Raw genomic sequence first — 13,135 nt, 5'->3', positions numbered from 1 at the left:
AAAAATAAAACGAAGTCATAAAACCAATTTAACCCAATCACCCCAAACTCTCTGTACTCAAGGCTGCTCCTAAATGACTTTCTATGGCAGATAAAACCAACTTAACGCTACATTTTCCCCTAGAAAGTGCTTTAGGCTCCTAATGTTACTGCTTCCTCTTAGGCTTTTGCTGGATTAGTTCTTCTCCAAGAAATCTCGCATTTTCAGCTTTGATGGGGCTGCTCACGAACACACAAAGAAAGAATGAGCGGCAAGTCCTCAGACCCGAAGCTGAACAGGGAAGAAGTCCGCCTATTTGTCCGAAGGCAGAACCCAACATCTAGAAACGCAGATAAAAATCTGATGCAATAAAAGGAAGCATTATGGACTGAAAATTACAGCTTTTCAAGAAAACGGAGTTCCCATCAGGACTCAGTCTGTGATGAGCTCACGACCGCAAGAGGGAACTTGACTTAAGTCGCCAGTGTTGTGTTCACAGCCTGAATGGTGACTTAAAACCGTCTAACATGGACATCTAGACTCAGGGGCCAAGTGAATGACATGAAATACAGGGCACCCACCCTGGTCTTCTCCAGTTAGAGACCTCCCCTGACGGCTGCAACTTGCCTGGGATCTCACAGAAAGAGAACTTGAATGTGTTGACTGCGGATCTCATTTTCTCACTAACTACAGTTTAAAGGATGAACAGTTTCCAGCCTGGTTCGAATTAGCTTCCATCAGTTTTACCCACCTCCACATTCTAGCACCTCTGATGAGAACTAATTAAGCTCATGTGGCGTTTTTCCTCCCCAGACTGCCTTTTGCAGCCATCTGTCTAAATGGGAAGAAGTTAGTTATCCCAACGCCAGGCAAGCTTCCTTTCCTACCTAGAAGCTGCCTTCTGGGGTTCCCAAACACCGTGGGATGATTATGGTAACCCTAATTTTTCACCAGCTAGAATTCTGGGAGAGTAACTGACTACTGAATCAAGGATCACCTACCACTTTGTGGCACTCATTCCCTTGCATGGTGAAATGTCCAAGCAGGCCACCACCATGCTGTCAGACTACCACTCAAGATCAAACTGGCAACATTCAAGAATTCAGTGCAACATTGAAGTTCTTCTGCTACAATCTTGCCCAAAGGAAAGTCCTCTTTCATTAACTATGCCCCAACAGGAGAGCCTAATTAATTTTAACAAAGCGGAGGAGTCTTCCTGCCACACAGCCTGACTTTTCTTTAAAGGAAAGAAATAAAATAACCCTGCAGTTCACAGGAGGCAGGAGACAAAGTTATAGGAAAGCAGCAGAGCCCTTGGCAACAAAGCTGCCCACGCGTCTGCCTGGCCGGGCTCAGGCTCCCAGCGGCCCCATGGTGCTTCTCAAACTTCCCTGACTCTTGTACTAACCCCGCTCCTGCCGACTGCTAAGCCAGTGAGCAAAAGAAAGAGAATCCATAATTATTTGACAGTCATGATACAACGTTCCTCCTGACTCAAGTTACGAAAAGAAATTCAAGCCCATAATAACGCCAATGTCTTCCTCGGGTGGAAGTCGGTCACATCTGCTTATAGAATGTACGGCACGGAGCGTGGAACCTAAACCACTTGTTGGGTCCTTTATAACATACAAAGAATTATTAATAAAGAATTTTCTGTTCCCAGTTTTTTGTGTGTTTTTTTTTTAATTTTTTTTCTTTGTTGGTATTAGAGAGAGAAAAGGAGAGAGAGAGAGATAGAAACATCGATGAGAGAGAACATCGATTGGTCGCCTCCTACATGCCCCCACTGGGGATGTGCCCTGACCCGGAATCAAACCAGCGACCTCTTGGCGCAGGGGTCAACGCTCAACTACTGAGCCACACTGGGCGGGCTGTTCCTAGCTTCTTATTGTTTTCATTCCTACTCTAAGTAATGGGAGAACTTTTTTTTTAAGGATTCAATTGAATCAGCTATTTTCAAACTTTTTTTTTTTTTTTTTTAAAGATTCACATTTCAAAGATCTATTTTAAATCAGATCCACATGGTCTCCCAATATACGTATAAAAGATGGCTTAGCCCAGCTGGTGTGGCTGTGTAGACTGAGTGTCACCCCATGGACTGAGAGGTAAGGGTACATGCCTGAGTGGTGGCTCCATCCCTGGGAGGGAAGGGGGCAGGGTGTGCAGGGGGCAGGGTGTGCAGGAGGCAGCCGATGGGTGTTTCGCTCTCATATTGATGTTTCTATCTCTCTCTCCCTTCCTGTCTCTCTAAAAAAAAAAAAAAAAAAAAAAAAAATCAATACCAACATTTTTTTTTGTGAAGATGGTTTAAAGGGAGGTGGCCCAGAGGAGGCATGGATGGTTTAGCCTCGTCTGCCTCCCGTTCCTGAAGTGGCATGAACGTCACCTCAGTACTTGAAAAGCACTGACCTTAAATGAATTCAAGTATAAAATATGCAGCAAATTTCAATTAAATGCAGAAGTTTCAGGAAGATACTTTATAATAAATGCACAACATGGAAATACTCGCACATATATAGATTATCTATCTAGAAAGGACCTAAGCTATTCAGTTACTATTTATCACATGCATGATCAAAAATGCTCCACTAATCATACACATAAAAATCTTTACAAACCAGCCAAAGGGATTTCAACACACCTGACTGAAAGAGAAATGCAGTCATGAAAAATGGTGATTACAAAGAGGCCTTAATGACATGGAAGAACTATAATAAAATGTTAAGGAAAAAGGCATTTTTATATCAGCAATATAATTCTTTGCCATCAAGGCAGGGTCATTGTCTGATCTAAGGGTCAGGAGTAGCCTAAATCTGTTATTCCCTTTAATATATCCTAGACTGTGATTCTAGTATTAGGGGCAAGTTCTCCCTCTCTCGGTGTCCAATCTTCTTGAGTATTCCTCCAATGTCCTGTCTTCCTGTAATATGTATGTCCCTTTTTTATCTTTTTATTTCCTCTGCATAATCCTTCTCTTTTTATTTCTTCCCTCTCTATAACCCTTCTAGCTTGCTGACAGACCCTCTACGACTTACATATCCTTCTCCTGACATGAACCTGAGAGCTTGCTCAATCTATCTGCTGTCTGCACATCCCTTAGCCATTTTTTCTCCTCCTCCCTACTTAGACCTATATATTCCTGCTTTCTTCCGTCTTTTCCTTTTCCCTGTGATCTTATTGGACATTTCTTGCCTCTCAGGAGTTCAGTAAGCTTGGTGTAACCTAAGTGGGTAGTCTGGTGCAGCTGGTTGACTAAAGTCTGACCCAGAGCCTCTGGGACCAATATCCTCCCATCAGGTAGTGTCCATCGTTCGTTGATTTCCTTTATGACTTGTTTCTGCTTGGTTAAGTCATTTTCTGACCCAGTGTAAGTAGGAGTCAGAGGCAAATTTGGGTTTGGCATGGTGACTGATATCTGGAGAGGTCCCAATTGGTTTTCAGGCCATATGTCGAGATTCCTTATTTGCAGCATGGTTTCGCCTTGTCTCATCAGAGAGCCTGGATTAGGGCTATGAGTTCAGCCTATTGGGCTGAAGTTCCCCTACTCATGACATGGTCCAGAGTTACTGCTGCTGTCCCAGCATATTTGATTTCTTCCTGGACATAGTTGCTCCCATCCGTGAACAATACTTCATCTGATGATGGCAGTGGGTCATCCCTGAGGTCTGGGCAGCCATCTGCAGTGTCAATTGCCTCCAGGGAGTCTTGCAGAAGTGTCTCCGGGTCATCATCTGCAGGCAGGCTGGAAGGATTGATGGCCAACGTCTTGTGGAACTTGATGAGGGGGCTGGCCTGGAGTGGCAGTGGCCATCAACTGAATGATCTCTGGAGGAGATCACGTCTGAGTAGGGGGTATGGGCACCCCGGCAGGAACAGAAACGAATGAGTCACAGTATTTTTCCCAAGATCTATAGTCCTCTTTGAAGTCCAGGGGTAGGTTAGGGTCCTATTTGCTCGGTCAAGACTGCTGCACCAGTGTCTACCAGGAAACTAGCTAGTTTGTCCCCTATTGTCTTGTATTATTCTGGGCTCCAGAGGGCTCAGCTGGAAGGAGCCCCAGCCCTGTCATTTTCCTAAATTAAGGACGGCTTTTCATTTTGTTCCTCTATACTTGATTTTGTCCTTGTCTTTTCTATCCCTAATTGGGACCTAGACCTGTTGTCCTGACCTTTCCTTATGTTTCCCTTCCTAGGGTGATCCTTTTCTATGGGCCCTGTGTCCCTTAAGTCTGCTACTGCTACCTTTGCTAATTCAGCCAATTGGGCCAATAGGCCTAACAGGAGAACATGGTGAAAAGTGTCTAAGGAAGCCCTTCCCCTGACAGTATTTGGGTCCTACTATGGGCAGAGGAATGTGAACATTTCCTCTGACCCCAGGTTTACAAAAGGATGCAGGAAAGGGGAGCAGCATCCTAACATGTGTTTACGCAGGGCAAAGTGTTTTTTAACTCTCTAAGAGCATTTCGTATCCTGGGATCCCTATATTCAATTCCCCAAAGTTCAGAGAAGCCTGTTGGAAATTAGTTGCCGTCAAACCCGCTGCGGATGAGCAGCTTAGACTGGCATTTCAATGGTTAAACAGTTTGCCTGTGAGAATGTTAATAAGCCTTGCAGAGAGGCGTTGAGACCTCACCATAAAGAAGCCAGTACATCCGAATACATCCATAGCCACTCAGACATTGGGTCCTCCCATACATGGGGGACATAACAACTGAGGCTCTGGGAGAAGCCTTCCCTGCCGACAAGGCAGGAGAAAGCGGCAAGGAAATATCATCTTTTTTTTTTTTTTTTCTTTTTATATGTGAGCACATTGTAGCACCATGAAATAAAAAACTTTCTTAGTTAAATCAAAAAGAGCTCGATTTTCAGGCCTCTGGGGCTTAATCATGTTCTTTCTTTAAATAATCCAAGCCTGACTTTGTAAAATATATTATATGCCCCTTTAAAGTGAGGACTGTTTGTATAACCCACAGCATTAGCAGAGACCCACATATAAGAGGCATCTGTGCATTTGCTAAGTGAACAAACAATCGTTCCTAGTAGTGTGTGTGTTCTTGCACTTGGAGTGTGTTGTCCTCACCCATACTCCAGTGCGGAAACAGACTGTGCTAAGCCATCTGCATTGATTTAATTTCCTTTCATAAGGAGAGGAAACAAATCTTTGAAGAATTCCAGGTCCTATTGGAATGACTCAAAGCTAATTCCAGGTCAAGAAAAAGTTTCTTAAAATTCAAATCCTGGAAAGGTTGTCAAACATATTTGACCAGAACATATAGTATTATTATTATTAAATAGTATTCAATTATTTATTCATTTAAAGTGACAATGACAGATGTTAAACATAAACATAGGTCAGTGAAACTTCAGTTCTTATGATTAAGAAAATGATTTTTTAAGGACTCAAGTACTTGATTAACATAACATAAAACCATCTCAATAATATATATAATTTTTGTTTCCTAGGCAAATATTGGGAAAAAACTTTTTCCCTTTTAATAGGCTGCAGAAGAACCAAATAAATTCTATATTAATTTATTTTAGATTCACATATCTTATTAAATTTATTATTTATTTTATTTACGATTTCCTTCTAAGATTTCTTTTAACAAATCTTTTATTTTTCATAAACCTTTTTATCCATTCAGAAATAACCAGTTTTAGAACAATTTTCTTTTAAAGAATATATATATAAATATATATATATATATATATATCTTATATTTTTTAATCAAAACCATATAATTTTTTTTAACTTAATCTGAACTTTTAACTTTTGGAAATGTTGAATTTTTCCTCTTTTGACAAGTACAAGTAATTAACATTCTTCTGATTGACAAATATATTCATATTTCCAATAGACATTTTTCGAATCAATAGATCATTAACAGATCCAAATTCATCTTCTAGCTTTTCTGTAATAAGAACCCAAAGTAGGCAAACTCAGGTTAATTAACATTTTAGTATATCCTCAAGGGGGGTCCTGAAGGACAAGACAGAATTTTCTTGGGGGCTGGGAGGAGTTAACTGTCCTTCAGGGCAGGTTGAGACATTGTTAACAAAACTGTTTCTCCTTTCATTTGAACCTCTGGACATTGACATTGGGTTTGTCAGTAGTTATATCAATCCAAATATCAATATATGGCATTTGTCCCAGGTGACCAGGGCTCCTGTATATTTTCTGATGGACCATAAAAGCCAATTGCAAATTGAAACTATCTCTGGGTGGCCAATTAACCCTATAGGCAGGCCATTCGAGTTCACAGAGTGTTCTCAGGAAACCAGGATCGGCAGGTTTTCCATAGTCACAGGAGCGCTTAAAGAATCAGAGAAGTTATTCAGCATGCATTGGAGTGGGGTTCAGGCATTGGAGCGGGGTTCGGGCCTTCGAGTCGGCTTGCCCCATTCTGTAGGAAGAAAAGTAGCCGGCACACAACAACAACAACACAAGGACAGACAATAACAGACAGTGAACGCCCACTTTCATTTATACACCAGATGAATCCGCAAGCGGATTCCCAGAAGTCAGGGAACAGCATCCCGTCCCGACCAGGGTGAGGCAGTTCTGCGGCATCGAACACCCGATACAGCCCTCGAGGGAACAACCGAAAGCAGACGGAAAGGGATGGTGTTTCCCTTACCTCCAGACGTCCGGGGACAGATCCGAAAAGCTCGTAGTCAAATTAAAAGCCAATTTGAGGCTTCACCTAGTCCAAGAGGTCTACCTCAAAGGGAGGGGGACCTCGCGGTGATCTCACTGGGGACTCCAAATGTTGTAACCCAGGAGAGTCAACCTCACTTGGACACAAAGTTGGGTGAATTAAAGGTGAGCTTTATTACCTGCACAGGGACTGCAGCCAACCTACACAGAGGAGAACTGCAGCCCCGAGCTCAGGGGGTGGGTTGCTTATATAGGACAGGGGTCATTCAAGAGTTTAGCAGAGCAAGCAAACTACGTGTACAGAAGCGTGTACAGAAGCGGAGGCAGTTAGCGATAAGCAGAGGGAACAGAGGTGGGAGGGAGCTGAGGCGAAAGGGAACTGGGTGAACTGGGCCAGCACACATCTGTCCTGCTATTCATTCTATCATCTAAGTTCTAAAAACTAACGAATTCGCTGAGAGGACACATTCATTTGGAGGAGCATCAGACCAGGTGGCACTGCCTCAGGTTGTCTCTGAAAGCTTCATAGTTGGCCTTTTGTTTATTTAATCAGGACAAAGTGACAGGAGCAGGTTATTACAGCACTGAATATACTGGCCAACAGGAAAGACATCCTTTTCCTTAAGTTAAAGAAAAAAATCCAGTCTTTTAATGAATACAAAGTTCTGATCATACTGATCCAGCCAATACTCATCCAGGACACCACTCCCAGAAATTCTGATACCCGCAGAACTGGGTTAACCCTTTAGGGATCTGAATTTTTATCCCGAGCTAGTTGGGCAGCTTGCAGTGTGGTGCTCCACACACAGCTAGGGCCGTGAGAAGGCCCGAGGACAGGAGCAGGGGCCGGAGCAGCCGCGGGCAGCGCCCCCGTGCCAGGCACTCACCGCGTCCAGGTCCTGGGAGACCCGCCGCTTCCGCAGCTCCTCCATCCTCTCGCACACATCGGAGAAGTAGGTGTTGTAGTAATCTGCATACTGCTGCGCCAGGTCATCGATGTTGCCCAGGGAGCCGTCCTGCGGGGGAGGCGGGAGGGAGGAAGAAACAGGAAAGAACAAACACGGTCAGTCCACCGAAGTCCCGCATCACGTCGCCTCCCTCTCTGCAGTGTTTTCAGTCACAGCTGATATGTAAGTGGTGAGCATGTGTCAGGCTAAGCTTCACATGTGACATCTAATGGACAGGACAGCCCCTGGACTCAGGGCCTATGTCCTCACTGCATACATGGACAAACGGGGGCTCGGGGAAGTTGAGCAACAGCCCTAGGATGGCAGGGCTAACCAGCAAAGAAGCCAGGCCTCCAGCCTGGGACTGTGGGGTACCAAAGCCACAGTTACCCCCACCTCAGCCTGCTCAGCACGGCTTAGGAACCCCAAGGGTCGCCCCTTCAGCAGAAGCGCTGTCAGCACGAGGCTCCCTAAAGCCCAATCGGGCCCATGAATGCATCAGAACCTCCGGGAAAGCCTTTGTGAAATCTGGTGCCAGGACACCGGTCCCAGAAATTCTAACTGGGACCTGAGGATTCGGGAACCAATAGGGAGGCTGCATCTGGGACACACCTGAACCATCCTCACCCATGAGACAGTCAGGAGAGCGGAGTGGTTCCAAGTACAGATGGAAAAGTACACATCACCAATTCTCCTCCATAAACAAGGAACCACGTCTGTCTCTGTGGGGGACAGTGCCCGGGAGCTGCGCTGGAGCCCACACTCCTGAATTCACACCCAGTGCGCGGCCGCTTCTATGTCAGTGACAGGCTTGTTCTCAGCCTCTGGCCACGGTGGAATAGTAACAGGAGCACAATTAACGTGAGCACAACACGCAGAGCGAACGAGTCTAATACGGAAAAGCACGCTTAGATACGATCGAGGCTTGGGAATTAGGAGTTCACCAAAAGTCGTGAAGATCTCAGGGCCTGGGGGGCCAGGTCAGGAGACCTGTGACAGAGTGAGCCATCGGTCTACCCCACTTCTGCTTTCACTGACTTTACAGAACTACGCGGAGAAACCGAAATGAAAAGCAATGCATTTCCAGAAGACATTCTTCCTCTCCCACCAGTAAAATGTTCTACATTTGCATTCATTGCCTCAAAGACTTCAGGATAGAGCTAGGGACGGGAAGGGCTCTTGTAAGACCAGTGAGATATTTGACCGTGTCTGGGCAAAGGTCACCTTCCAACTGTCTGGGCAACAGGCTGGATGGACAGGGCAGGGGAGCTGGGAGCCGACCCTGCTCCTCAATGTTTACTGTCGAGTAAATTAGGAAATGACACCAGCCAGGGTGGGATCTGCGCTGAGCCTCTGAAAAATCCGTGGAGGTGGCCATCCTACCCTATTGACCTTGGCTGTACTGTCTTCAGAAAAAAAAAAAGGGAGACTGGCCAGAATATCTTAAGATGAGGTTCCTGAAATATAGCGTGGTAAGTCAAATCATGAGCCTAAGGTTTGCCCTGATTCGCCTCAACTCAACAGCGCGTGCCTACCGACAGGCCACTGCACGAAAACCCACAACCTCCCGCTGGTTGTCCTGTCTCCTGCACTTTGCCTAATCTGCCACTGGCCCACCAAAGTGACCTTGGTCTCTCCCCCCTGGGAATTATCCGTGCCACCGCCATCACCCATCCCACAAAATAAGCCCCAAGCTTACCAGCCCAGCTTCAGGGCCCTACCTCTCCCTGCCCCGTTCCAGGTGGGCGGAGGAAGGAACTGAGGTCTGCAGACGGAGGGCCAGCAGAGCCCGCCAGCGACAGGCAGCCCCCAAGGTGGCGGCTTTGCCCCAGGGGGTCCTCTTTCACCCCCATGCACCTCAGCTAACACCAGGAGAACGTACTGGGAGAACCGTCAGCAGAGAAGGAAGGCATCTGAGCTGCTCCCATGGAAGCATCTCTTCCGACCACCAGCTACTGACTGCCGGGACTGTGAGAGCAGAGTGCCCACTGCGGCATGGCTCCAGTGCACGCTGCCTGGGCCGTGGGGAACCTGGACAGCTCTGAGGGCAAAGGGAGCTGGGCTCGCTTTAGCATCGGCCTCTGCCTCCTGTCGGCCTGGGATGTCTGCTTCCACGTCCCAGAACCAAAGTCCCCACCGTCCCTTCCTGTTCCCTCCATGAACCTCGTGTTGTCTTAGCTCACTCCCCCAGCATGTATTGTCACAGACCAAGGAGCTCCTTTTGAAGTGTATTCGAAGGTGGAGGGGACAGGATGTTCAACATCTATCCATCCATCCATCCATCCATCCATCCATCCATCCATCCATCCATCCCTCATTTACAGAGGTACTAAGAGCTGTAGTGTCCAAACCAAGGTACTCTAACCTTGAATTCTGGCTTCTCTCACAAATAACTAGCCTTTCTATGAACTGCATGACTTCTCACAACCCACTGTTTTCTTGAACTAAATCAAGGCCACTCCAAAAAAATTTTAAACAATTATTTATGTAGCTTTGTTCCACTTATTTTTTCCTTCTTTTTCTCTTCTCTCTTATATGTCCTAGCCAACACCTTCCAAACCAAATGTTCACTTCAGTTTCAAAGTTTCCAAGCTGATGATCAAACTTTTTCTCCTACTAGTGAAAAAGTTTAATGACTCAGCCCTCACTCCCAATCACTCAAAACTTCCTAGTAATTTGAGGGCCTCAAAAATGTATCTGTCGCTCATGAGGAAGCCAGCAGCTGTTCAACTAACTCAGGCCAAAGAAAGCAAACATCTCACCCCCGCCTGATGCTGGGATACTCACTGCACACTTGGTGCTCAGCAAATAATCGTTCAGAATAGGGTGGCTCAGCTGCCTCTATGTTTTTCCCCTAATTGCTTTCCAGATGTGCACTAAGTCTCTACAATTAGCACTTCATCAGTCTCGATGATTTAAATGCCAAAAAAAAGGCAAAATAAAAATTTAAAGTATGTTTTTTGTTTTTTTTTAAATGGGGCCTGTCTACCACCCCCAGAAAGGAGCTCTTTCTGTTCATGCTCGTTCTGGACTATCTGAAAACTTTTGCATCGTTTCTATCCAACGTGTTCTTACTTGAGATAGTACAGACCTATTCAGTAAAAATATTTATTTCTACAAAAAAAAAATGTTTGCAGCATTAGTCTGTAGGGAATTTAAATAATGCAGCTGTATTTCAATAGCACCACACCTAGTATACATGTTTCTTTTTGGATTATGAAGGTTATGTCTGACTCAACACCCTACAATGCAAATGTCTGGAGGCAGTGACGTTACAAAATAAACTTCTAACTAGAGTAACTTTAAATCATCTCTAATTTATTATAATAGATAGTTATTAAAACACTAATACTGACTCTCTTTTTTTTTTTTTATATTCACCCAAGGACATTTTTCCATTTTTTGTTCAGATAGAGTGGGAGGGAGAGAGAGTAAGAGAAAGAGAGAAATATCGATGTGAAAGGGACACATCGAGTGGCTGCCACCCGCACGATGAACCAGGGCCGGGGACAAACTGCAACTAAGGTACGTGCCCCTAACGGGAACCGAACCCGGGTCTCTTTGGACCGCAGGCCGACGCTCTAACAGCTGAGCCAAACCAGCCAGGGCTGACACTGACTCTTTTAACCTTTCTTTTCTTTCAAATTTTCTGCTCCAGAGTTTAATACATGACTAATCTGTTTCGCTTCTTCTTTGGTTCTCATGCATTAGAGGCTGAAGCAATATTTGTTCAAGTTTAGGAACAAGGGAAAACTTTATTTCCTCAAAATATTTGTTTTTAAGTAAACTGCAAAATTTTGAGTCACATTATTGTTATATAAGCATTTTCCCATCCCTGTCTTAGAAAAAGGAGAAAGAGAAAGGAAATTCAAGTTCTCTTCCCTTTTCTTATGACAGAACCAGGGGCAGCATCTTTCCATATGGCGCTCCAGTTACTGGCACAGACCTGAATCAGACCTGTGGTCCCGCTGCCAGCGTCACCTGGATGGAAGGCAAACTCGTGTAACTCCTCCCACGGAATCACAGGACACACACCGCCTCTTACACGCGGGCACAGAAACAGAGATAAGGGGTACTGTACCAAACAGTTCAGACTGGGGTGTGGGTGGGGGATGGGTGACTGCTGCTACAATTCAGGAGAAACAAAGCACTGTTCTCGCAACAACGGATTTAACAGTAGTTCTGATATTTATACCCCAGTGTACTTCTGTTTCTGGAAAACGTGAAAACTATGAGAACAGAGGCCTCATTTGTATCATTACTCTTGTTATTTTTGTTTCTTCTTTCCCCAGATGTCCTTTTTGGTTCAGAGTATCTTCACAGGTTTAAGGGGGATGGGGGAGGAGGGGAAAAAAAGACTTCTCTGAAGACACCAGGAGGCACGATGTAAACTGTACTGCTATATGCAGATTATATGCAAATCAATGCAAATAAACCTGTGGTCCTGCTAATTTAAATATTATGTATAAAAACATAGCCTCAGGGAAAACTCATGTGTTGCTCTGAATGCCCCAAGTTGAGAGGAACAAAGAGAAAACACTCTTGGTTTACTTACCTAGTGTGTACCTTTTTTTTATGTACCTATAGGACATATTTGACGCAATATAAATTACATGTGATATTTACACTGCTCAGAGTTGTTTTAGAGAGGAATAGAGATAAATAAATACGTAAGTCCTCTACATGCTACTAAATCTATGATTTCTTTACTGACATCACAATGTGTTTTCATTCTTAATTAGCTTGTTTCACGATTTTGAGGTGATAAACGCTTGGAGCAACATTTCAAGTGAAATTGCTACTGCTGTCTAAAAAGACGAATTCTGGTTTCCTTCTGCGGCCTCTGGATTCGTGAGATGTCACCGCACCGGCTCTATCACCCATCCTGCCCACTGTTCTGGAGAAATTCACTGCATATATAATAACTGACCGCAAATATTTTTCTCTTAAGTATCACTCCCAGCATTTCTGCACATTTTGAGCTGGAATACAGTTTGTCTCAGGAAGAAGTATTCTACACATAACAACCAAACCATATTCTAAAGGAACATATTAGGTCATGCCGGAGCCGGGGGAGGGCCCTGGGGACACACCCACAGGGCAAGTGGCTGATTTCACATCTTCCACTCCCTTCTCTCCAAACACCCAGAACTTGCCAAAGCCTGTGTCTAATTATCACTTGGGCAAATATGATCTTGGTGCCCATGACCGCCCACTACTCTGCACCCGTGGTCTCCAGTGAACAGAAATACATTCCTGCTGAAGGAAGGGCCTCACGCAGGTCACATTGGCCACTGCCTTCCTCCCAACACTCTGAGCAACTGCTTCTCAGGCAGAGGTATTCAAAGGCCTGGGGAAAATACCAGGGGAAAAATGGGGTAGGGAATCTCTTAATATAGTATAATTATTTATGAATATATATCTACTTACAATGATTCACATTTATTCATATAAAATACATCCTTTTACAACTAGTACAACTATTCACATTAAAAATACACAAAGCATGGGCATTTTAAATGAGATAAAAACAAATATAGATAAAAAGTTCT

General features: G+C 44.6%; 1 protein-coding gene across 1 annotated transcript in view; it reads right to left on the bottom strand.

The window, feature by feature from the left end:
• The window catches only part of SASH1 (SAM and SH3 domain containing 1), a 171,406-nt gene that overhangs the window by 125,724 nt on the left and 32,547 nt on the right, over positions 1-13,135 (bottom strand). Inside the window, exon 2 of the mRNA XM_036249202.1 lies at positions 7,524-7,652. Within this exon, the coding sequence (XP_036105095.1) occupies positions 7,524-7,652 (129 nt within the window). The remainder of the gene's footprint in view (positions 1-7,523; positions 7,653-13,135) is intronic.

Source organism: Molossus molossus, unplaced genomic scaffold (genome assembly GCF_014108415.1).
Source record: "Molossus molossus isolate mMolMol1 unplaced genomic scaffold, mMolMol1.p scaffold_m16_p_8, whole genome shotgun sequence".
NCBI lineage: Eukaryota > Metazoa > Chordata > Mammalia > Chiroptera > Molossidae > Molossus > Molossus molossus.
Note: the sequence above shows the minus strand (reverse complement) of the source record. Positions and strands in the feature narration are given on the sequence as shown.